This window comes from Chionomys nivalis, chromosome 9, assembly GCF_950005125.1.
Source record: "Chionomys nivalis chromosome 9, mChiNiv1.1, whole genome shotgun sequence".
NCBI classification, from domain to species: Eukaryota; Metazoa; Chordata; class Mammalia; order Rodentia; family Cricetidae; genus Chionomys; species Chionomys nivalis.
The window spans coordinates 38,373,790-38,398,971 of record NC_080094.1 but is presented as its reverse complement, the minus strand read 5'-3'; the positions used below and the strand labels follow the sequence as shown (position 1 = coordinate 38,398,971).

General features: G+C 47.5%; 1 protein-coding gene across 1 annotated transcript in view; it reads right to left on the bottom strand.

Annotated features, from left to right (window-relative positions):
• Positions 1 to 802: 802 nt before the first annotated feature.
• Jag1 (jagged canonical Notch ligand 1) overlaps positions 803 to 25,182 on the bottom strand; it is a 34,906-nt gene continuing 10,526 nt past the window's right edge. Inside the window, exons 4-26 of the mRNA XM_057781350.1 lie at positions 20,959 to 21,213; positions 19,377 to 19,437; positions 15,554 to 15,684; positions 15,075 to 15,194; positions 14,175 to 14,288; positions 12,889 to 13,002; positions 12,094 to 12,207; positions 11,554 to 11,600; positions 11,085 to 11,258; positions 10,421 to 10,571; positions 9,352 to 9,516; positions 8,803 to 8,916; positions 8,190 to 8,303; positions 7,983 to 8,096; positions 7,697 to 7,813; positions 7,197 to 7,224; positions 6,660 to 6,745; positions 5,497 to 5,610; positions 4,851 to 4,960; positions 4,525 to 4,758; positions 4,184 to 4,315; positions 3,882 to 4,032; positions 803 to 3,046 (exon numbers count right to left, since the gene is read on the bottom strand). Coding sequence (XP_057637333.1) covers positions 2,589 to 3,046; positions 3,882 to 4,032; positions 4,184 to 4,315; positions 4,525 to 4,758; positions 4,851 to 4,960; positions 5,497 to 5,610; positions 6,660 to 6,745; positions 7,197 to 7,224; positions 7,697 to 7,813; positions 7,983 to 8,096; positions 8,190 to 8,303; positions 8,803 to 8,916; positions 9,352 to 9,516; positions 10,421 to 10,571; positions 11,085 to 11,258; positions 11,554 to 11,600; positions 12,094 to 12,207; positions 12,889 to 13,002; positions 14,175 to 14,288; positions 15,075 to 15,194; positions 15,554 to 15,684; positions 19,377 to 19,437; positions 20,959 to 21,213 — 3,218 coding nt within the window. The 3' untranslated portion in view covers positions 803 to 2,588. The remainder of the gene's footprint in view (positions 3,047 to 3,881; positions 4,033 to 4,183; positions 4,316 to 4,524; positions 4,759 to 4,850; positions 4,961 to 5,496; positions 5,611 to 6,659; positions 6,746 to 7,196; positions 7,225 to 7,696; positions 7,814 to 7,982; positions 8,097 to 8,189; positions 8,304 to 8,802; positions 8,917 to 9,351; positions 9,517 to 10,420; positions 10,572 to 11,084; positions 11,259 to 11,553; positions 11,601 to 12,093; positions 12,208 to 12,888; positions 13,003 to 14,174; positions 14,289 to 15,074; positions 15,195 to 15,553; positions 15,685 to 19,376; positions 19,438 to 20,958; positions 21,214 to 25,182) is intronic.

Below are 25,182 nucleotides of genomic sequence, written 5' to 3'. Positions count from 1 at the left end.
AAATGAGTCCCTACACTGGTTTAAGAGAGAGAGAGAGAGAGAGAGAGAGAGAGAGAGAGAGAGAGAGAGAGAGAGAACTTCCTGGAGACAAAACAGAGCATGCCTCTTCAACATTGGTTGACCCCGTTTGTGTTCCACCATTAAGTTCAAAGGGCCATGAATAAGTCCAAATGCTGGGTGCAAGGGAGAATTCTGAGAAAGGTAAGCTTTGGCCTCCTAACCAGAAGCAGGGAATTTCTAGTGACTCCGAATAGCTCCTGGAATGTGTCCATGAGCTTTCCCAACTTATCCCTAGCCGAAGAAGAACCAGAGGCCAGCCGCCTGAATCCCGCAGTGTAGGAAAAAGACAATGCCCCTGGAGCCACCGGGAGCCGCAGTTCTTGCCCTTTGCAGATATATAGAGAGGGCAGTTGGATCTTGTAAGCTCTCAGGAAGTCAGATACCCAGCACCCACGGTCTGCATGGTGAGGCAGCCCAACACTCATTCTCTGGGTCAAGGTGGTCACTAGACAGGCCCTAACATCAGACTAGCCACTGTGTGGCAAAGAGAACCTCCAGGGATAGGATAGGCCTACACGTAAAGCCATAGGCTGTGGTCTGTAATGACAGCAAGGTGACACTAACCATCCAATCTAAACAGCTAGGAGGGAAATGAGAGCGTACTCAAGTCTCCCTCCTCACCCCGACGCCAATCCCAAACTGCTGAAAACCCTGTTGGTGCTGCCAGGGCAGTGGGCATTCCCTGTGCGTGCTCCCAAACAATTCACCTCCACACTGCGAGCCTTTAATCCAGTGGTATTTATTCAAGCAGTATCCACACTTGTCAGATAACAAGGGAATCAGGGGGCCCCCACAGCTCCCGCCCTCACAGCAGCCCCAAGACTTCTTGAGAACCCAGATAAACTTTGCTGTTGGAAAGGCTTCAAAAGTGCATCGCCCTGGCCCCTTTCAGATGCTCCATCCGACTGAATGACCAGCAGCACCAAACGGTGGGATGGAATAGCCAGCAAGAACTACAGAAGCTCAGAAGAGGCCACACTGTTCCGTGTTTTCATACAAAAAAATTTAATAAATATTACTTTTTTCAAAATTTATTGCCAGGAACAACACATCAAAGATGCATTTTTATGTTCATATAACACTAATAGGACAATACAAAGTATCTTCCCGCTCTCAACGGTGAACCAAGATTACTCTGTTTCATAAGCCTTTTTGATCTTGAACTTGGTAATAGCACTTTGATTTCCTCACTTAAGGCAGGCAGTGTACTCTATGGCAAATCTAAACAGTGATCTAACTGGACATTTTATGGTTCAAGTATTCATCTAGCTTATTAGAATACTCCCTAAATGCAGTAGACAACAACAACAACGAAATCAAAGCGACAAGTGGTCCAGCATTACATACGAATGGTGAAAAAGAAATCAGAATTTACAAAGGAAGACCGGTGTGCTTCCAACGTCACACAATTCATCTGATTATTTTTAATGGGATTCAACCACTCACATTCTGGCTATAGTAAGTCATAGCTCAGTTTGTTCCCTTAAACTGCTCCGGAGCAGATCGACTGCCTGTCTCTTTTCAAGTCTAAAGCAGGAAAAAGAAAAAGAAAAAAAAAGAAAGAAAAAAAAGACTTGTTCTAGATTAATTCTCAATCTGCCTCAGTCATCCTTAAAATGCCTTAAAGCAATGCAATGAAGAAAGGGATGGAACACCTGACGTCAGAAAAAAACAAAAAATTCCATTAGTACTCCCAGGTGAAGAAGCCTATCTTATCCTTGCAAGAGAAACTATTTCCAAACACCTTAATTCTGGCTTACAGGCAACATGGAATGAGAAAAGTTCACCAGAAAAAAAACTCATATGCTTACAACGCTATCCAAAACCTTCAGTTCTAAACACATTACGTATAAATAAAAAGGAATGATGTTTTAAGGCTCTTGATTATTAAGTTAATAAATCAAATATACACAGTGATTAATAAAAAAAGAATTATTTACATAGCTATACAAAAATTCTACTTTTGACACATTTTTCCTCTTTAAATTCTTCATTTTTACCAGCAACTGCTGACATCAAAGGCCCCCCTCCCCCAACAACAAAAATACAATAAAAAAAATAAATAATAAAGTCATTTGTGATAGTTGCTGTGGTTCTGAGCTGCAAAAGGCACTTTCAAATACAGAACTACTTGTACGTCATCATAAAACCAATATACAAAAACAACTCAAGAGTCAATAAATATAAATAAAACTATGATCCTAAGGCTGCCTCACCATTAGGACCGCTGGCACGAGTGGAAGCTCCTGGCCTAGGGCTGGGCAGCTCCCGGGAGCCCCGACGTGTCGGCTGCAGGGGAATGTACACCCAGGCACATTCACTAGTTTTTGCATAGCTGTGAGCGCTGTGCTCGATTGCCCAGCCAACCACAGAAACTACCGGTGCCAGTGGAAGCCAGCTTGTCGAAACTTAAATTAACACAGGGTTCTAAGTCAACAGCCTCAGACTGGAATACGACAACAGTTTAGAGAAAACTACAAGCCCCAGGGTGTCCTCAGACTCTACATACGGTGGCAGCCCGCTGTCTGCTATACGATGTACTCCATCCGGTTCAAGCTCTGGGCACTTTCCAAGTCTCTGTTGTCCTGTTTGTTTGTCCAGTTCGGGTGTTTTGTCGATGTGCCGCTGGGGGCCTTTTCCTCTCTGTCTACCAACGTGTACACGGGCTGTTTGGCAAACCTGACTTTCTGCTGGTGTTTATCCATGTCGTCCTCCTCCACTTCGGAGTTGTGTGTCCTTATCTTTGACATTTTGGAGTTCTTGTTCTCATAATCCTTAATGGGGACTGTGTTGGTTCCGTGTTTCTCAATGGGGTTTTTGATCTGGTTCAGCTGCTCCCGCACATTGTTGGTGGTGTTGTCCTCGGAGGCAGAATGAGTGTGGCTATTGGGCTTCCGCCGCTTCCGAACACACCAGTAAAAGGCCGTCACCAAGCAACAGACCCAAGCCACTGTTAAGACAGAGCTCAGCAGAGGAACCAGGAAATCTGAAAGATAGGCCAAAGACCAATTAATTGAACTCTCAGCCCAGGAACAGAATACCAAATGGTGGTTTCTCCTGTATTCAGTCCCTAAGAGGGGTGCTGTGGGGACAAGTCCCTTTTCACAATTGCTGCTACAGTTTGTCACATCGCAGCTTGGTAAGCTCTGGCTGAGAACTGGCCCCTTAAAATACTTGTCTCCAGAAGCACCAGCTAGATAGAGGAATATTCCTATGATCTCTCCCAACTCCACAAGACAGGGATTGTTTCTGGTCCCAGGGAGTCTGGGTACTTTGGTGGCTTAGGATCAGGGCTGATTTCAGAATTAACAGAAACCCAAATGCAAGTGTGAACAATGCAAATTCCCCAAGTCAGAAGAACGGTGGTGCTCCGGAGCATCAAAGGGTTAAATTTGAATATTCTGACAGGCCATCAAGCCATCCACCCAGTGAGTGCCTCTTGGTGCTCAGGACAAGCTAGGCTAGGCTAAAAATGCCACAGCTGCCTTTGTACAGCAGCAGGGCAGGTACCACTCTGCCCCAGGGCTGTGCAGTGGATTTAGATCACACCTCTTCTTCATGGGAGCTTGCCAACAGGATAGTGCACACAGCATGCGAGTGGGCTAGAAGAATCAGGTGTACCTCTCTGCCGTCATCAGCCAAGACCAATATAGGTTTTGTGACCTTGGGCAAGTAGATTGATCTGAGTTCTCTCAGTAGAGGGGTTTCTAAGATTCAAGAGGCGGTTGTCAGATCACTCCCAACTGACCGCTTTCCTGGATGGTGTGGTCACATCAACAACACAGCCACCAGGAAAGGATGTATTCCAAATGGGCACCCACCTGTTCTGTTTTTCATAGGTCGCCTCTGAACTCTAACTTCAGCAACAGCAGCAAAAAAGGAGCTGTTTCCTTCACGTTTACTAACGAGTTCTATTATTTTATCAGTAATTTCCTTGATAGGGTTCCCATCATCCCGGATGTCTTCCGCAGACTAGAAAAAAAATGAATTATCAGATGGTAATCATCATTCAAAATAAGACAACAGCAAGGCTACCTACTGCTTTCAATGGAATTGCTGTTTGATATTGCCCAACTTAACTCCCTTGTAATCATAATTAGCAGTGAAATGGCCTTATACTCACAATGGCCACATGTATTTCATTGTTTGCTGACAGGGAAGGCTCACAGGCTATGTAGATCGAATATTCAGCAGAAACATTCTTTAGAATATTCAAATTCCTCAATTCACTGCAAATGTGCTCGGTGGTAAGACCCTACAATGATTAAAACAAACAAGCATTAACACACATGTAAACAATGGAAGAAAAAAAAAGGTCCCTGGTCTCATCAACTGCTCGATTCAATCTTCAGTTTGTTCTAAGAGACAACTTTTGGCTACAGGGAAGTAGATGACCCCCCTCATTTGCCATACTACATTGGAACAAGCAGACACACTCCCATTCTCATTAAAGAAGTTACGTACTGGAGACATCATCTCTTTGTTGAAAGTGAAAGTGATGTTTGCACAATTATTCTGGTAATAGGAGTCGGACGTGCACTTGGTCTTTACTGGCTGGAGACTGGAGGATCGACACTCGCCCACACCAGTGCAAGGGTGCACAAAGCACTGGTCATCGAGGACCGGAATGCAGCTCTGCCCACTGGGGCATTCACTGTGGCCTTTGTGAAGCCGGCAAGGTCTAGGGCCACACCAGACCTGTGGAGGAGAAAACAGGAGCTGGTAGCTTAGCAGGAACGGCCACCCGGTGATTAACGCTGGGGAAGTGCGGCAAACTTTCATCGCCCTACCTTGGAGCAGGCGACCCGGCCGTTCAGGCACTGGCAGGTGTTACAGTCATCATCCCACTTGGCCCCGTCAAGTATCACTCTCCCCATGGTGATGCAAGATCTCCCTGAAACTGAGGGGTGGAGGCACTTAAGTAGGAGTTTCCTTTGCCACCGAACGGAGCACGGTTCTGAATTATTTACCCCCTCCCTGTTAAGACATAGTTACACCCAGGTCCTTGGCCACGTGGCGACAGCTCCTCCCACAATGTCAGGCACGTGCACTGGCCACCCCAACTGACTGCTTGCTTTTGGGTATGACCTGAGAGACCGTCTAACAGAGCCTTCACAGTTGAGCTAGCCCTCGATGTGCCTGCCATCTGTTATAAAAAGTACATGCCTCAAAGACAGCTGATGATCAACCAGCCAGAATTGGACCTGGAATCGTTACTCTGCTCGCCCATCATGCTACATGCCACGAAAACAGATACTGCAAGCCACTGGGTTTTAAGGATTTAAGGAACTTTGTAACACAGTGATCTTCTAACAACAGAAATCAATAGTTACCTTCCTACTTTTCCCTTCCTCCCTATGGTGAAGAGTCAAATGGTGGCTGCAATGTCCACTTGACTTAGAAGATGCACAGGTAGCCAGACACCGGCACACCTACCTTCATGGCATTTGGCACCACTATGTCCCGGAGGGCAGATGCACTGGTAGCCGTTGATCTCATCCACACAGGTGGCCCCGAAGGCACAAGGTGAAGACTGGCATTCATTGATGTCTAGGAGAAATAGGTTCAAGTTTAGGCTTTAATAGAAAGTTTTTTCCTACAAACATCAACAAGCATCAATATCCTTGAAGTACAAGCTCGATGAATTTCCAAGTTTGTTGTATACAACAAACATATCACTAATCACTCATGAAGCCTCTATTAGCTACTGGCTCCCAAAGGCCACCACTGTCCTGACATCTAAAGCCAAGAACCCTGGGAGGGGCAGCATTTTCCCTTAGGTTCTCTCTCCTCTGACGGTACACTTTACAGCAAGGCTGACAATCGCTCCCTGAAAATGGGTCAGAGTGAAATGTTTAACTCCATTAGACCATAATGTCTGTCCCAGTGACTGGAGTCTGGCAGCACCCTGTAGCTAGGCACAGAAAATGGTTAAGAGCAAGTAAGTATAGCCCAATACAATAAAATTTCACTTACAGAAACAGGTGGGACTGATGTGGCCCCCAGACCATCCTTTGCCTGACTTAGAAGGCAAAGCAGATACAGCCTATCCATCTAGTGCTGAAGTCCAGCCCATCTTAGTAAGATGCAACTACCACTATAATTTCAAAGAATTTGAGGAACAGAACAACAGAAACAAAGTATTCTGCACTTTTGTGTGTGTGCATGGGAGGAGGGGGTTTAAAGTAGAAAAAACCCAGAATTCAGTTTTTCTTCCACTTTTTGATTCTAATCATTTCTCTGGGGCCTAGTCAAACCCACTACAGAAAAGTCTATAGAAGCCAGAAACCCAGCTGCCTGCGTGGACAATGGCTTGGCCATCGTTTCATGCTAATCACGAGGGAAGTAAACACTTTCCTCAGGGCCCCCGCATAGCTTAGCTGTCAAATTCTATGGCTGGCACGCTCCCTGAGAACAAGGAAGGCTGTGCCACCCAGAGAATGACCAGGGAGGATATCAGCCAGGGGCATTTAAATCCCCACGTTGGAGGAAGGAGATTCATTGGAACTGTGCTCTTAAGTCCTTAAAGATGAAAGATTTGAATGCCGAGGTGGATGAGCAAGTAAAGCCATGGGAAAATGAGATACGGTGGTACTTACTTATCCTGCAGTCAGGGCCAGCAAAACCCGGGGCACATTCACACCGATACCAGTTGTCTCCATCTACACAGGTCCCGCTGTTGTAACTAAGAAATCAAAGGTGACCTTAGTTACCAACACCCAGGTCTCCAACCCACCCATCACGTGAAGCCCTGCCTGCCGGAACATCAGCTCTCACAACCCAGGTCATATCTGCTGCTGACTAAGGAGCTTAAAAATACTGATGCCTGGGTACCACCCCCTGAGAATCTAATTTCCTAGGTCTCGGCTTGCAGCCCAGGCATTGGGACTTTTAAAAGCTCCCCAGGTAATTCTCGTGTGCAGCCCAAGGTTGAGAATCATTGCTCTAAATGAAGACACAGCCTGGATAATTAAAGTGTGGTCCACAGAGCAGCAGGCCAGGGCCACCTGGGAGCTTGTTAGAAACACAGCCCCACCACAGGCCTCCTGAATCAGAACCTCCATTTTCACCTTCATCCCTGGAGATTCCCATGCACCTTACAGCCAAGTACCAGCTTAAAAGGTTGCCGCACTTACCAAGGATGAGGGCTGCAGTCATTGGTATCTGCAAAGGAAAAAAAAGACTTAACTTTGGGGGTCTATGTACAAACACCATTGACTTATTTCCTCACCACCCAAAGGGTACAATCACATTTAACCCCAGTCAGATATGTTGAAAACCTATTCTAAATTGGAAGCAGGCCTGGACCATGCTCAGTTTCATTTGCCGTGGGACACATGTACACAGGAAGAGGCCCTGGTAGGGAAAGGGGGCAGGGGCGGGGGTGGGAATGGAAGGAGGCAGGCTGCTGGTCAGACCGGAGCTGGGAACAGAGAAACCATCTGTCCCCACTTATCTCCTGGGTGACTTTCTCATGGCCAGGTCAGGGCTGTATCCCATCAAAATCATTAGTAAGGACCCAGGTGACACAGTAGCAGGCATCAAACAGCAGTGGCTCTGGTTTCAATTCCAAGTACCCATGAGTGTCAAGGACAGGCTGCAGTGGCCCAGGAAGAATTCAAGGGAGGCCACTCACTCTGAGTACAAATAGGCCCCTCCCAGCCTTCTTTGCAGACACAGGTGAAGGAGTCGCCGTTGACCACACAGGTGCCTCCATTGTGACAGGGGCTTGGCAGGCAGCTACTGTTCCTGGCTATAAGACAAAAGAAGGTTAAGGCCACCTTTGCTGAGGATCCCAGGTGGTCTGAGGGGGCGAGAACCAGACCCCCAAAAATGATCACTGAGTTCCAAGAGCCTAGTGGCAGAGAAGGGACAGATGACAGCCATGCCCACAACCGATCCCACCTAAGGCAGAAGGTTACCTATGTTGCAGGTTGTTCCTTCCCAGCCACCAGGGCACATGCACTTAAACGCATCCCCTTCATCAGAGCAGGTACCACCATTGTTGCACGTGGCCTCGTCACACTGGCTGTCACCTGAAGAAAGACGACCTCGAGTCATGAGGGTGTCTGCTGGAGAGCTCCCCTCCCGCGGAAGACAGACGGGAGGACGCTGGCAGCAACACTCACGTGAATGGCACGTCTTGCCTTTCCATCCATTTTTGCAGTCACAGTAAAAGTCATTGACCAGGTCTCGACAAGTACCCCCATTGTGGCAGGGGTTCTGGCTGCAGTCATTTATGTCTAGAACCAAAGCGACACACAGCTGCAGGCGATCCCAAGTGCATTCGTGATAACAAGGGTACCTTTCCTACGGTGAGATCCAGCCCTGGCTTTCTATACCACCTCCAGGAACAAGTGGGTTGTCCTGGGACTTCGATATCATCACCCTTTTCGACAAGTTCCCAGCCAGAAAGAATGAATACGAGTCAGGATACAATTTTTTTTTGGAATGCCGATGGCAATTAAAGTCCAGATGGACAAAAATTACAATCAAATCAGAGAGGTTCCTCCCGGGCCCGTATTCTAACTACCAATCTATTTCCATCATTCCCCAACAGTCGCTCCTCCCCGCTGATACCCAGCAGCCTTAATAAATGCCAAGGTGATACATGAGATGAGGTCATCACAGTCACCAGCAATGGCAGTCTCAGGAAGACCACAGCAAAGAAAGGCGTCCATCCCTCCCACCCCCATCCCTCACCCTGGAGCCATCTGTCCCCCAAAGCAGCCCCAGACTCACTGGTCTCACAGTAGGCCCCCTCCCAGCCATCGCTGCAGATGCACTTGTAGGAGTTAACACCATCTATGCAAGTGCCGCCGTTTTTACAGGGGTTGCTCTCGCAGTCGTTGATATCTGTGCAAGGAAGTGCAAGGGAAAGTGAGGGGCCAAAGGGCACAGCGTGAGGTCACCAAGCACTATCTAGTGACCTCCACAGCTGCCTCCTGAGAATGCACCTGGAACCACCACCACCCTTTCTAGGCAGACACTTCTGGAGGGGGCCTCCCTTTCTTTTTAAGAGCCTCACACATTGGCTTATTTGGTGGTCCTAGGCAAGAAACTTCTACAGAAAAGCAGGACTACCCAAATAAGATTCCAAGACATTACAAAGTCATCTTGGGAAGCTCAAGAGGCTGTTGGTGGTTTACCCAATGGACTACTACCTCCATATGGGACCTAAATAAATCTTTCCTAGCCTCCTCCACCTTCGTTTCTGACTAAAGCAATTCAAACACAAGTGCTCCCCAAGCTGGGTACCCTCGGGGCTCCCGATTCCCGGTGGACTCTTACTTTCATGGCAGTAGGTGCCGGTGAAGCCTTTGTTACAGTCGCAGGTGAATTTGCCTCCCGACTGGCTCTTGCACTTCCCATGGGGACCACAGACATTAGAAGAGATATACCGCACCCCTTCAGGTGTGTCGTTGGAGGCCATGGCCACAGTGCAGCTGTCAATCACTGAAGACAGGCTTGGGATCAGACTGCAGCCACACTCCCACAGACAGCATTTCTAAGCAGAGAACTTAGCCCATGCCTGCCTGGTTGGAGAGGGCCACCCATGGGCTAATGAGTTAATAAGACATCCAGAGGAGCTTGGGGACCAAAACCCAACAATGTTCCTATGACAGGTAAAATTAGGACTTCCGGGCAGACAGAGTATTTTTTAAAGTTACTTTTAATGGCGCCTTAACATCTGATTTGTTAAATGTTGTCAAAGAAGAAAGAACACCTCCATACTTTTTCCTCTGTCTTTCTTTTCCTTTTTTCTTTTTTTAAATTCTTATTTACTAATTTATTTATTTGGTTTTTCAAAGCATGGTTCCTCTGTGTAACCCTGGTTGTCCTCACATCTGCTTCTGCCTCCTTTTAGTGCTGGGACTAAACGCCACTGCCTGGCTCGCCTTCTTTATCAGAAGCAAAGCTAAAGTACAAACCCATACAAGTTTAAAGCTATACTGCCCAATATAGTAGCCATAGGCCAGTGCGCTTATTTTTAAATGAAACACACACACACGTGTCAAGCAGTCAAGTCCTAGGGACATTCTAAATGCCATGGCTACTGTCACTTCCGCTACAGAGCACCGCTCACGGGGCTTCTCAGATCAATTTTTTTGTCACAAACTCGGCCACCTCTGAACTGGAATGATAAATGAATTTCACACTCTCTCCCTTGGGCTACTCATATATGTGGCTCTCCCAACTGGCAGCCTGACAGATTAGCTCCATATGTTCTCCATTCCCCTAAGTGACCAGATAAAGTCGTTCCCATCTGCAAGCCTTCCTCCTCGTCATTTACCACTTAAAAGGGGAGGCGGCGGGAGATGCTCTAGAGAAAGACAGGTCCCAGGGAAGGAGGAGATACCTTCACAGGGGGTTGTGCGACAGTGGTCTTTCAGGTGTGAGCAGTTCTTGCCCTCATAGTCCTCAGGGCACTTGCAGAAATAGTCACTGGCACGGTTGTAGCACTGGGCACCGTTCTGGCAAGGGTTGGGCTCGCAATAATCGATGTCCAGCTGTCAAGTGGCCGAGGAAGAAGGATCAAAGTAAAACAAAGGTGTCACCATCGCTTCTCTAGGCGGTAGACACCTGACCCCTCCCCAACCACCTCTACGAGGAGATGCCCTGTACACAACATACCCACAGAACCCATACACCCACAGAACCACATCCCAGGAAATCCCTAAATCACGGGGCAGAGGTACAGAGCAGAAACGGGACTACGGAATGAAACTCAAAGTCAAGCAAACAGGCCACAGCAATCAAGAAAAAATTCATTCATCAACACCCCCTTCTACCAGCATTTGTCTAAAGGAAATTCCCTAGTCAGCAGGGCGCTAGTAGATGTCAGAGGCCTAAGCACTAGGTGGGGAGGGGGCAAGGAGGAAGGGGGCAAGGAGGAAGGGGGAGGGGGCAAGGAGGAAGAGGGAGGAGGCAAGGAGGAAGGGGGAGGGGAGGGCAAGGGCGGGTGGCAGAGCAAGGGTTTCAATGTTAAAGCTTGGTGATCTGAAGGGTTTGCCTCGACTCACCTGACAGAGGTTTCCAGAGAAACCAGTGGGGCACAGACACTGGAATCTGTTGATTTCATTCTGACAGTGACCCCCATTCAAGCAGGGGTTGCTAGCACATTCATCGATGTCTCTTTCACAGTGATCGCCTGCATAGCCAGGTGGACAGATACAGCGATAACCATTAACCAAGTCCTGGAAAAGGAGAAGGGGGGAGAAACACATGCAGATGTTTCTATGTGTTCACAAACACAGAACGTCAGTGGTTTTAACATGGCTGCTGCAGTTCTGATCACTCGCTGACATGGCCACATGTTAATCTTTGGCATGGACCTGCAGTTCTGAATACATGACTTTAAATGGCCCTCGGGAGGCTAGGGTTGTTGAGGGACTCAGCTTTTCACCTACATTTCTAATCCCATGGGAACAAGACTCTCCCAGTATCACATAAATCTTAAGACTGTTTCCATTTAAGCAATGATCTACATACCCGACAGGAGGCGTCATTCTGACACTGGCCAAGGCAGTCATTGATATCTGCAAAAAGCAAACAAGTCATTGCGTTAAAGAGGCCCATGACATTCAACTGGGCTTACCTGAAAAGTACAGGGTTGATAAAAGTTTCAATCAGATTTCCCTGTGCTTCCGGTGAGATAAAGTTATTACACTGGGTGGGGGACCCTCCCTAATCCTCCAGGACAAGGGAGTGAAACCTTACCTCATTGTTTCAATCACCTTATCAGAATATGCCCAATTTTAGCAGCTAACAAGCCCAATAAATTGTATGTTTTCCTTGCTGTGCTAGCCCGGCCACTCCCTCTCCAAAAACATTCCCTTCCCGCTATAATAAGGTTTTCCTTCTATTCAGCCAGAGAGGGTCTAAACAGCTCCTACAAAGCAGTGGGCTCTATCCCTAGCACCACAAAGCAAGAGAAAGAAGTTTCAGAACAGCGGCAGGGGGATGAATAGCTAAGAGGCACCATCACCCAAATTTCACAAAAACAACCACCACCCAGACCAAGTCACTCACTTATGTCACAATTCTGACCCATCCAGCCAGGAAGGCAATCGCAGTAGTAGCTGGCAATCAGATTCTTACAGGACCTGGCATTTACACAAGGTTTGGCCTCACATTCATTTGCATCTGAAAAGAAGCAAGGATGAGCAGTGACAAATGGGGGGTTTGTCTCCCCCCCAGCCCCCCCCCCCCCCGTCCCCTTAAAAAGCATCACCATAGAGTCCGTGTGAAATACGAGACATTTTAACAAGCTGGCTAAATAAGCAATAGTAGGTGTCCTCTATCTGGAGCGTCCGAGCCCTCTCCCTAGCCTTTATCCAATAAGGGACGCTAATTGATAACTTTCCTTTGGGCTGCCGGCTAACAATCAGCCCCGAACAGAATGACAGAAAGTCACCAGGCAGCTCTCTGCAAAACCCAGGGCAGCCCAGTTGCTGGGATTTAAATGTGGCGCAAAGAATGCAAACAGCTCATTCCTCATGAGGTCATCCCTGTTTGGAACCCGGCTGCACACTCCTTGGACAGGCGATTGACATGGTCCAAGGAATCCCAGGACTTTCCCACAGGACCTAAAAGTGCTAGGCCATTTGCATGTAAGTTATTTCTCCCAAGGCCCATTAGACCCTGATAATAAATTACTTAGTATGATGGAGTACACACGCGCGTGCGTGCACGCGCCCACACACACACACATACACGCACACACGCATGCGCGCGCGCACTGCTAGCCACATGCTCATCTTTCCTCACAGCTCTAATGAGCAGAGCCAACCTTGGCAGAGAATTTATGGTCACAAGTTTTCTTACCTAACTGACATGTCTTGCCAGTCCATTGGGGCGGGCACACACACTTGAATCCATTCACCAGATCCTGGCAGGTGCCCCCATGGGAACAGTTATTTGGAGAACAGTCATCAATGTCTGTCCAATGAGAACAAGAGAGGCCCAGCAGTTTAATTTCATTTGACCCACTTGGCAATTAGATAATGCATCGGCACCCTCCAGAAGAGGAGCCCTCACCTAAGAACAGGAAGCCTGCTACAATACAGGGCCAAGGAGAGCCACAAGTAAGGGAGGTGACGAAAAGGCCCAAGCCTTGATTTTAGCTTTAAATCCCCTACTGCCCTAGTTCAGTTAATCCGTCTCTAAGCAGCGAGACAAGGAATAGATAGCTGGAGACATACAGAGCATCAACTCAGTGCTGACAAGGGACATTCACATCTGCTTAATCTTTACTTTTAAAAACACCTTTTCCTTCACAGCTCAGAGATGGAAAAGAGGAGGCACAGAAAAGTCATTTTCTTATACACAGAAAACATGCCTGTGATTGGCTTACAAGTTTTCCCAAAAGTCACATGCACCGAGGCTGCAAAAGCCCCCACCAGACATCTCATTCATTTATAACGTGTGCCACACTCGATTTACAAATTGGCTCACCAAGACCGCATGGCAACCCTCGCAAATGGGAACTGCTTGCAACTGCCCCTGTTAAAGGCAGCTCAGGAAGGTTGAAACGACCCAGAAGTCACGGCAAGGGCAGAAGTCCCTACTACCTCCAGAACCCACATCCTTCACCACGCCACAAACTGCTCCCTAAGGTGCCAAGGACAGTGGTTTTCAGGCTTGGCTGAACCTCAAAACTCCAGGAACTCATTAAAGACCACAGACTGCCTAATTCTGGTATTGTCTGTGACCAGAGCTCTTCAGTGAAAAACACCCCAATACGCTGGTCAAGCCTCACAGCCAAGCTGCAACACAACCTCCTTCTCTTCATATTCAATGGTTGGCCTCACTTTTTGTCCCACAGGATTGGGGGAGACAAGTCCAAAATTCACATGCAATGGAATCTGATTCTATCCATCCCAGGCATATTACTAGCCACCTTAATGGGTAGAAAGGGGATCCTGGAAACTGTCCAAGTGCTATTAGACCACCCACCAAACTATGGGAGGTACCCATCCCTCTCCCACCAACGTAGACATATCACTAATGCACACATTGGACCAGCCCAGGTCTCTCCCATCAACCTTTTCTCTCAACACAATAAATAACCTTCCAGAACAGAACCATGACAAAACCTGGCGCTGACTTACTTGTGGAACACGTGGGCCCAGTCCAGCCTGGAGAACACTCACACTCAAAGCCCAGGGAGGTCTCCTTGCAGCTGCCTCTGTTGTGGCAGGGGTCCGAGAGGCAAGCGTGCTCGGCTGTAGAAAGGAGACAGCAGGTCAACAAGGGAGGAGAGCATGTGGGGCCCATATTCCTGCCCTTCCCTCCACCATCCATCCCCTGCCTTGGCGACTCTTCTAAGCAGATTACACCAGCAACAAGAGCAAGTTGGTGGCGCCACTCCGCTGTGGTGTGACTAGGGTAGACACCTTCTAACGAAGCTGGTTCAATATCTGCTGGAGCTGAGAGGGTCACTTAAAAATCCTGCATCCTCCATTGTCTGTACCACCTCAAAAGCGTTAGGGATTCGGAGACAGTTCATAGGCTCACAGAAGGGCTGGGATTGCAGGCGCCATGATCTTTTTTACAGGTGTGTTAAGTGTATGGGTTTTTCTTTGGGTATCTTCAATTTGTCATGTTTCTCTATGAATATACACGAAGGCCTTTATCAAAACAATGCCATCTTAATGAATTGTAAATAAAATAATTTAGCTCTGTTCATCAGTTGCCTAGCCCCGTCCTGTGTTTCTTCAGTGAGCCACTGGATTTAGCTACAGATAAACCCAAGATCCTTAGGCGACCATTACTGTAGACACCTCAAGCTACTACTTCCTAGCTCCAAGTTTTATTTTTTGGGTTTTTTTTTTTTTTGAGAACTCCCTACAATATATCTTGATCATATTCATCCCTTCCCCCAAATCCAAGCCCCTACCCACTCAACTTCGTGTCTAAAAAAAAAAAAAAAAAAAAAAAAAGGAAACCTATTTGATTTTCAAACGAAGTGTACAGAAAATGAGGGGTCCCGCCCAGCATGGGTCACTTACCGATTTCACAGTTGGGTCCTGAGTAGCCCTCCGGGCAGGAACATTGGTATTTGTCAGGACCCGTGTTGCTACAAGTTCCCCGGTTGAGACAAGGCTGATGAGTCCCACAGTAATTCAGATCTGCCAAAAGTCCCCAAAGTGATGAAAAAAGCAAAAAATCAAAACAAATCAAAAAGAGCTGATAACTGGTCCCAGTTCTAGGCCATGCATGTTTTAAAAATAAATAATCAACCCACAACATTAAAAGTGAATTCAAACAGTCCTAATAAGAGCCTTTGCAAAAAGTTAAATAGGGCTGGGGATATACCCACGCTAGAGCCCTAGCATCTACAAGGCCCTAGGGTTTAGCTTCAGCAACACCCACCCCCCCCCCAAAAAAAATAGAAGTGGTGGTATTAATGTCATTCTACCACATAACCTCAGTTCCCTCAACCCCTGCCAAGTCCCCAGGCCACCGCCAGGCTCCACAGCGGTCATACCTTTGTCACAGAGCTGTCCACCCCAGTTGGTCTCACAGAGGCATTGCCAGGGTTCATTGCACGTGCCGTGGACACATCCAGGGTGTGGGATGCACTTATCGCAGTACAGGCCCTGCCAACCATACTGGCACCTGCAGACAAGACAACATAACCATCCCTTAGCCTTCTGAGCAGAGCAGCCGGGAATGCGCCCAGTTAGCGCACACAGCTGTTGCTGTTTCTGTTTTGCCAGAAAGGACAGGATGGCAAACTTGCAGGGAGTTCTGGAGGAATACTTCAGAGTTGGACCAAAGTTTGTCCTCTCAGCCTCCTCTGACAAAAGGAGAGCTGTCCTGGGAGCGGCCAGCATGGGGTGCCCCCTACAAAGCCATTCTCTTCCCAGGCTCCCAGGAATGAACTAAGGGGTAAGGGCTGGCATAAATCAATCCCAGGTCCTAGTCAGGACAGACCATACAAGGGGAAGGAGCCTCTGGCGACAACAGCCATATACCTCTGCAATGCTGCACCAGAAGCCTAACTCCACCCTCCACACCACCCCAGTGCACAGAATTCAGCGAGAACAGAGGGTGGCAGGGAAGCTCATCATTGCTTTGGCAGAGTCAAACAGAAAGGAAGGAGAGCAACCTCAGTTCAACAACCTGGATCCCTAAACCCATTTCTGTAGGAAGGAGAGAGGAGCAACAGCGCTGGGAAACAGTTCCATAGATCATTCATGACCCACTACCCCAGCCAGGCATGCTGATTTATAGTTATTTCTCAGTTTAGAAAAAACGGGGGGGAAAGAGGTCAGTTTAGTTTATCTAGTTCTAGAGGAGTTGAGTTTCCCTTGTAAGTACCTTGTTCAACAGACTCTTTTGAGGTCAGATGGAACTTTTGATGCCCAAACAAAAACACAAACATAAACCTTCACCTGGGGTGAAGAGGGCAAGGTCTCACACCATTCTGCCCTCAGAGTTTCCAGGCCTCTGCAACTTGAGCCTCCCTCTCAAAATCCATCTCAAACAAAGGGGCTGGGGAAAGGTAGGGACCAGCAGGCATCCTGATAAAGGCATGAAGGTGGAGCAAATGTAGGCCCTGCAGAACCAGCCTAAAGCAGAGCTGAGGGAAATGCAGGGTTAGCTCTAACTCTGTACAAAACCTCTCAGCTGTGACTCAGGGGGAAAGAAAAGAAAACCACCCCCTGGTGGTCCTCCCTCCCTCCCTGACCAGAAGGGCGGTCTTTCAGGGAGCTGGAGGCGAAGAGCAAATCGTGGTCATGGGAAAAATTATAGAAATCTAGCTATTAGCTAATCACCCAGGCTGAGAAGCCACTGAACCCTTGAGAATCCTGACTACTTCCTAACTTCTCAAGACAGCCATCCACACCCAAACACCTACAGCCACTAGAATGTGGGGCTTAACATTAATCAGACACAGGATTCTGGTGTCTGTAAACAAGAGCAAATGACAAGTGACTATTTTAAAAGGCTGACCTAAGAACAGGGGATGTCATTCGGTAGGAACAATTTTCTTCAGAAGCAGACACCCAAGTTAGTGGGAGATAGAGGGTAGGGAGCCATTCTGTCAGCTCAGTATTCTTAGCTTAGAAGACACAATGGAACTGATGGGGCCGTGGCAATGCTGTCTTCCCTCAATGGCCCAAGAGGAAGGATGGTTACATTTCTTCAGTTTGCCTAATAAAACCAAGCAGCGCAGCTGAGGACCCAAGCTAACCCCCTAATTAATAAAGGTTCAATGCCCAAGCATAAAAAAAGCAACCACAGGAGGGCATGGATGACTTCAAACGAAAACAAACAAAAATCCTGACCCTACCAGAGACATCTACCAAGTTATCCCAGGGTAATGATAGATGATTAGCATTCTCATGAGAAACAGAGACTTTCCTGAGATGATGATTCATAATTTAAGTTTGATATTTTTGGCAGGCTGGCACTAACCTAACCTGTACACCCAGGAAGGGGCAACCTGAGTCTATAACAAAACCGATGAAGTTTTTTTTCCCCCCCGTGGGTGAGTCAGGAAAAAAAAAAAAAGCAAGCCCATGTAATACATAACCCAAAAGACAACTTACAGGTAACTTGCCGTGCAACTATTTCTGGAGCAGGACCCAACCTGAACTTCCTTAGCTGGAAGGTTCTGTTTTGATATTCGTTCAGGGCAGAGAGAAGGAACTGGGCTGGGAGACTATGCAAATGGCATGTGGGAAAGTTGCACCTTAAGTAAATAAGGGCACTGGTGCATGTCTGGGCAGGGAGTGGGAGGTGAGACTTCGAAAGAGAAAGGGCTCAATTCTGGAAACAAAGCCTGTTGTTCCGGCTGGGAGGGACCTCCCCTGCCCAGCAGTGTGTTTATTCTGATGACAGAGGCACACAGCTCAGTCGGCCTTGCTGATACTCATCTGAGCCAGGAGCAGGCTCCAGGGCCCTGGCATAACTGGCGCTCGCGCTTTCTCTACAACAGCCTTCATTAGCAGAGCCCCTGCAGGTGGGTTTCTGCTCGGGTCTCTGGCAGAGACCATGCACACCTGCAGGGGGCGAATCCTGTTCAAGAGCCCTGCAAATCCACTTACTCCGGGACAACCTGTTCTTAGTTTACTTCCCGCTGCCTTGAGTCTCTCTTCAGCCTCAAGTTAGCCCTCCCGTGGCTCAGGAGGAGAACACGGGGTGCAGCTCAGAGTCATCAAGGTCAAGCCTACAGGTGACCAGTTAAAGGAGCGGCCCTAGTGCTTACTCAGGGAGAAATCACTCAGTAAGGTTGTCAAACGCACACTCCTAGGCCCACCTAAGGGCTAGGGAGTCAGTGGTACTTGAGTAGGGCTGAGAAACTATTTCTTGCCTGCATTTCTAATAGTTCCTTGTTAATTCTCTAGTTTGGGGGTAACAACCCACTGGGGTCCAGCACAGACCCTCAAATCTCAAGAACTACTTTCAGTAAGAACACCAGGTACCTCATGTGCCTAAAGACTGTTTAAAAATTGTCTTTGACTCAAGTCAGAGCAGCTTCCAGAGCAAAGGTGACAGGGCTGAAGGGTCCACTTAGTGTCTCATCGAGTTTGCTAATTCTTAAAGGCTCTGGGAGAAAAATAAAGTGTGAGGCCAGTCAAAATGCCAGACACCAAAGGTATTTCCTGAAACAAGGCTTTTCCAAATTGGCATAATGTACATTTCAAAAAGCCCCCCAAACCGGGCATCGGAAGGGGAAACAGGCAGGCTAGGTTTCCGTTCGGCTTCAGCATTGTCCCCAACCATAAAGAACAGACTTCAAAGGGCAGCAGCGGAGTCGACATTCATCAGACTCAACTGAGCAGATTCCAGCACAGCCATTAACCTCTCAGCACCAGCCCAGCTCCCGCCTGCAAAGGGGCCAGGAGATTGTACTAATCCCATTCTAAAGAATGCTGGACTTTCGCCTATTGATGGGAAAAGTGGGGGAGGGTGACAGCAGAAAAGCCAGGGTGGAGGAGGAGACACAAGGACACAAAGCTCCATCCCAGTCCAGGTCATCAGCACTTAAGGAAGATTACGAACATGTCTTAGCAATTTACAGAACAGTTAATACATGAAGATGCCAGCTATGCCCGCTAAGTTTTTGTTGGTTTGGTTTTTTTTTTTTTTTTTTTTGGACCAAAGACGTACATTCCACCAAACAGCTGGCATGATTTAATAAGCTTTGGATGTGCCTGTTTTGTGGATTTTTTTTCCCCCAACTTATTCATTCTCCAAAGAAAAAGAGGCACATTCACAATGAAGTCAGTCTCTGTGTAGCATCAAAGAGGAAAAACAAGAAAAAAGGAGAAATTACTGAAGATCCATTGGTCATTTACCTGCAGTCCCCTGGGAGTTTGCAGGAACCATGCTTGGGACTGCAGCCCTGTCGGCATATAGCTGCAATAAACAGAAAGCTTTATTAGCATACAACACTGCCTATGCCTTTTAGGCCACTGTCGTGAGAATGGCCTAGTATATAAAACTGAGGGTCCACATAACAAATCCAGGTTCAAACTTCAAGGCCATGTTAGCATATCTTCAAAATACACTACTGTTTGGGGACAAAATGAAAAAACATATGAGGGAAATCCCTTAGGTCTATTCCGTGAGCCTTGTCTGGCCCAGATCCCCTCACAAGAGACAGAATAAAGACATCCTGCCTCCTTACCCCAACTCTGTCCCATCCCTATATCTTCAGGTGAGCCTCCAACTAAATGCCTGGTTTCAACAATCCCACGGGGCTAAAGAAGAAGGCCGGCTAATCTTGTGGCCAAGTTGCCTCACAAAGCAAATTCTATACTTCTCATGGGAAAGAAAGAAATCAAGCACTTAGGGAAACACACACACACAGACATTAGAGAACTTAAGTAATTGTTATCAAATTTTAAAATATAATTATTTCAAATATATTGAGCAATTCCTTCTGTCATCAATTCCAGAAGTGCCATCTTTTAAAAGACAAAAAAAACTATTGTCATACCAGCTACTGAAGAAAGGAATACTGCCCAAGAGACCATCTGCCCTCACGTGCCCCCTTCCTCACAGTTCAAAGATAAACAAAGGAGTTATTTAATTATTGTGCAAATCAGGAAGGGACATTATATGTCCATGAGGGGACAGCAGATGACCTGGGATCCCCAACTCTATTGCTACGAATTAGAATTACTGAATTCTAGTAGGATAAGGGACAAAAGACAGTAAGGGACTCTCAAAAAGCACAGCCATAGGAATGTGAAAGTACCTACCCCACCCCCTTCATGTCACAACCTCATAGATGTCCAGGGAAACTTGCTGCAGTGACATGTGAGCTCAGGACAGTCATCCCCCATGGCACTGCCTGCTCAATCATCACTGGCCTGGCCTGTTCCTGTTTGGCATCAGGCTCCGCAGAAATACAGTCCGAGAAGGAGATGTGGTAATAGGAGAAAGGAATGGGGAGGCAGATGAGGCTGAAGGAGGAGTTGAGCAAGGCTATGTGGTCTCAGCTGGGGTCTGACTTCAGCGAGATCCCAGGGGAAGCTCTGGAGTGTGAATCTTATACCACAGTGTTAAGGCAAAGGGGCTGGCCTTTGGAAGATGCCCCTCCCCGTGTCAGTCACTCTGCAACTGTTTGCTGCTGCAGGGATGGGGCAGAAGAGTGGATCCTGCTTGGCCAAGGACAACTCCCTGGAGAAGGAGCAGCTGCGAGCTGTTAGCAGCCAACATTCACAGCAGATGGGGGATGGGGACACCAGCTGGTAGAGGGGAATCCGGACAGGGCACCAAGAGAATCTTCTACACACAGTATCTTCATGGTTCGGTCCACGATAACAGCAACATCCCACCCTGTCACCTTGACAGCTTGCTGTAAGGGTGGGAACCTGGCACCAAAAGCGACAGGCCGCCAGCATTCGCCAGCCTGGCTACACGCACACATACCTTTGTTACACTCAGGACCCATCCAGCCTTCCATGCAGGTTTTGTTGCCATTCTGGTCACAGGCATAGTGTCCAAAAAAGTCATCTCGAGGCCGACAGAACTTATTGCAGCCAAAGCCATAATAGTGGTCATCACAGGTCACTCGGATCTGATACTCAAAGTGGGCAATCCCCGTGTTTTGTTTCAGTGTCTGCCATTGCCGGCTGGGGTTTATCATGCCTGAGTGAGAGGCCTTTTCAATTATGCTATCAGGTTCTAGAGGCAAAAAAAAGAAAAGGAAAAAAAAGATGATACTCATTAACATTCACATTAGCATCTTCTGCTCTATTTTGGCTACTTTCAGACTAGAAACACACACAGTACAAAAAATATGCCAATTCATCCCTTAAACACGTTGTCAGGTGCTTCATATTATTTCCTTGCCTGGAAATACCATCAAATCCATACACCTCATCCTTGATCCAGAGGCATTCAACTCACCAATGCTGGCCTCTTGCTATTCGCAGCTGTAACAAGCATGTTGAATGGGACTGTGGAGCCAGCAACAAGAGCTATGCTAAGAACGTTAGGGCAGATTTGGAGGAAGCAGCAAGAACTATCCTAAGGACGTTCGTGCAGATTTGGAGGAAGCACACAAGCAACACTCCATCCATGGATGATTACTCCAACTCCCTGCTGGCAAAGCCTTGTGGGTCTGTCTTCTAACAGCTCCCAGGGCTGCACCAGCAGCAGTACCACAGTCTAACCCCTGCCCAATAGACATAATGCTGTTTAAGCTGGCCTTTAGTGACAGTGACCATTTGATTTGTTCCTGTGCTCTGGGTCCTTTGGCAACTTTCCTAACATATTGCTGGCCACACTAATTTGCAAAAAACTCCTAAATGTTACTTTTAAAGAAATTTTACTGTTCCAGATAAGGTTAGTGATCTGTATTTTCATTTGACTTCCAGGTTTTCTTGGAAAAGCTCTATTTTCTTCGCTGAAAGTCAAGGGCTGGATTGCAATACATGAAAAACAAACACAAACATTACTAAACTCTTTTAAGCTGGCATTGCATTGGCAGCACCAAAAACCTCGCACTTTTCTCAGACGCCTAAGTCGGCAGCTACGAGAGTCACTCCACCTGCAGACAGGTAGGTTGCAGCACCATGGTGGTTGTGTCTGTTCTCACTCAGGTTCCTTAAATATGCCTGCTAGGCAAAGTAATGTCTAGAGTCCAAGCAGGTCTCAGAAGCAGTAAGGCCTGGCCTCTACACCGAGGTCACCTGCAGTCTAGTCTAAGAGAAGAGACAGGTACTAAAATAGCACCAAACCCCAGGAGCAAGGAGCGCAGAAGGATGTGAGCAGACAAGGCTTGCAGTCAGCACTCAGCCTGGTGCTATGTTTGTTTTCTTAAACCTGCCTGTCATCACCTTGTCAAATGCAAGGCCACCTTGGAGAGGCAACGTCGGCCCTGTTTGCAACGTCTCTGTGATTCCTGCACACCCACACCACTGTTTTTCTAGGCCTTGGGCCTGTGCTTCTTGACAAAGCTAGACAAGCCTTACAGGTGACCAGGGGAAGAACTCCTGGGTGGCTCCATCTACAACCAACACAGCCCCAGCCAGTCTGGACTGTGGTGTGGGCAGGAAAGGCCTTGAACAAGCCCATGTACCTTCAGGCTTACATCCAGCAACACACAGAACCACATGCCGGTAACACTGTACTTGAGTTTTTGCAAACATACACAGAGCAAAGAATGGCAAAAATGTCTCTCCACTAACTGCCTGTTTGCTTTGCAGAGTCGGTTAAGAAATGTAGTGGGCTGTTACTGCGTGGTTATAAGAGCTTAAGGAAGAACTGTTAAACACAGTAGCCACATCACAAAGATATCTTAGCTTCTCTCAGGCTGATACCAATGATCATTCAGACCAGAGGTCAGGACCATCCCGAGGGTGCTGAATGGTGCAGAACTCTAGTTCAGCGTACTTTCTACCTGCTTCCAGGAAATGCTGTAAAGATGATAACTTCAGAATCCTGGGGAGCCAACAAACCTATGGAAACAACTTGACATGCACTGAGGCAAGAGGCTCCAGCATATGTGACACGCTCCATGCTGTCTAGGTCATGGAGCCTGAGTTTACTGCGTGATGACGCTACACTGCCACCTGACTCGGCTCTCCCATCAGTTTAGGCCACTAAGTACCAGGGGCAGCTCACCTGGGGTAGTTCCAGCCTTAGGACTGGAAAGGATGTGAGCGCACATCCCAGTATGTTTCAATGGCATAAAGGTGCATCATGAAACATATACACACCCTTGTACACGAAGAAGAAAGGAGGGGGAACACAAAGAACACAACCCAAGGACCAGCCAGAAAACCTAGACAGTAGCCTTAGCTGAGAAAGCTAAGCTATATGGAAAACCTGGGCTCAAGGATTGCTGGTTATGTTTACCTACCCATTAATCAAATTATCAATACCACATCCTGAAATCTTTTGCTCAGGTGGAAAAAGAGAAACTTGAATCTTTATAGTCCTGATCCACATTAGAAATGACTGGAAGTCAGCCTTGGAACTTCAGAAGCACCTGAGCTTAATCTGGTCTAGACTCTGTTCATGAGGGTTCACTGCACAGCTGATGTGAAAAGGAAATCTGTCCCCAAGTCATGTTTGCACCTCAATGAGCTATCGATGGATAGCCTGCACCATTGGGTTCCTTGGCATTCTCAAGTGCTTTAGAAGGGCAGAGGGTAAAGAAAACAAGGAGTCAAACATCCTGGGAAGAGCAAATAGTACACATCAAGGTCCTGGGACAAGAAAGAAATGTGATACACTCAAGAATAAAAATCAATAAAGAATACCTAGGGTACAGACACAGTAGGTGTGTTAAGACAAGCCATGAGGAAAAGAAAGAAAAGGCCCAAAAAAATCTGACCCAAGAGCTATGGGAAGCTATTAAGCAGTTCGCTTTTACTATTAGGATGACCATCACATGTAATGGTCAAGAAAAATTAAAAAGATGGAGCAAGAATGAAGATGATACTGGAAATTGACCAGAGCCAATAAGGACAGGCCCTGTGGCAGTCATGCTAGCTCAGAGGCAAGCAGGCAGTGCAGTGGCCAGACCTGCAGCAGCAGCCGTGTTAGCAGGCGCTTGGATCCATAGGGAGGGCAACAGGACAAGATGGTTCAGAAGTTGGAGGCTATGAGGATGAGGACAATAAAAGAGTACACGGGGCCCTTCCAGAAGTATGGCTTACGGCACCGATTCTCCAAATCCTGGTGCTTATCACCCAGAAAAGGCTCTGTTAAAGGGGGAGTGCTCTCGGAGAGGACAGACTCCCCAATTTGTCTTTGACCACTGAATTTGTGATACCTGGGAAATACGGACAAAAGATAAAGAGGGAGAATAAGAACCCAGAAAAGCCACCTGCAAAATTAACAGCAATGAGCACCTGTGAGGACATCACCCTCTCTTCCTAGAAAGTAAGATCTGAGAGCACTTTGTTCTCACCTCATCCGGGGATGAGTTAGCCTAGGAAGAGATGAGATATCCGGGAATCCCAAGGTGGGGGGATTTCCATTGCCGAAAAACGTGGACAGCTATGGGGAGCTATGGATGTGCTGCAGGTCCCTGGGAGCACAGCTCTGGAGTGATACAGATGCTGGTGTAGGAATCCTCTCCCTGGTCCTTATCAGACATCCTGACCTGGTCAAGGATGGACAGCAATCCATCCATTGGATTTCTTAAACTGCTAGTAGAACACCAGTCCTGCACCAGGGCACAGAAGGTCCACTTCTTCTATCCCCCTGTGCATTGTATTATACATAAGGGAAAATCTACACAGAGAGCTCAGTGTTTGTGGGAGGGCAGAACAGACAGGTATCCATGACCTTAGCTGACATCAATCATAAGCAAGACTGGCCAAGAGCCCTAACACCACCCTCAAAGGATAAATGTGCTTCACTATGAGACAGCTCAGACCCTGGTCTTCTACAAGCTCCTTTCTAGGAAGGGCTAGTGTCTAAGTAGCTGGACAGCAAAGCAAGCGGACATCCCAAGTGACGGGCAGCCTGCCTCACACCAGGGCTGGGCAAGGATTCCGTGACCCTAAGCGGCCTAGGAATCCAGCTCTGCTGAACTGCTCAATGAATTTAAATGCAGCCATAACTATATCCATGCTATATGGGAACTGACTGCCTTCAGCTAGAGTAGAACAGCACAGTGATGTTGACAAGTGAGAA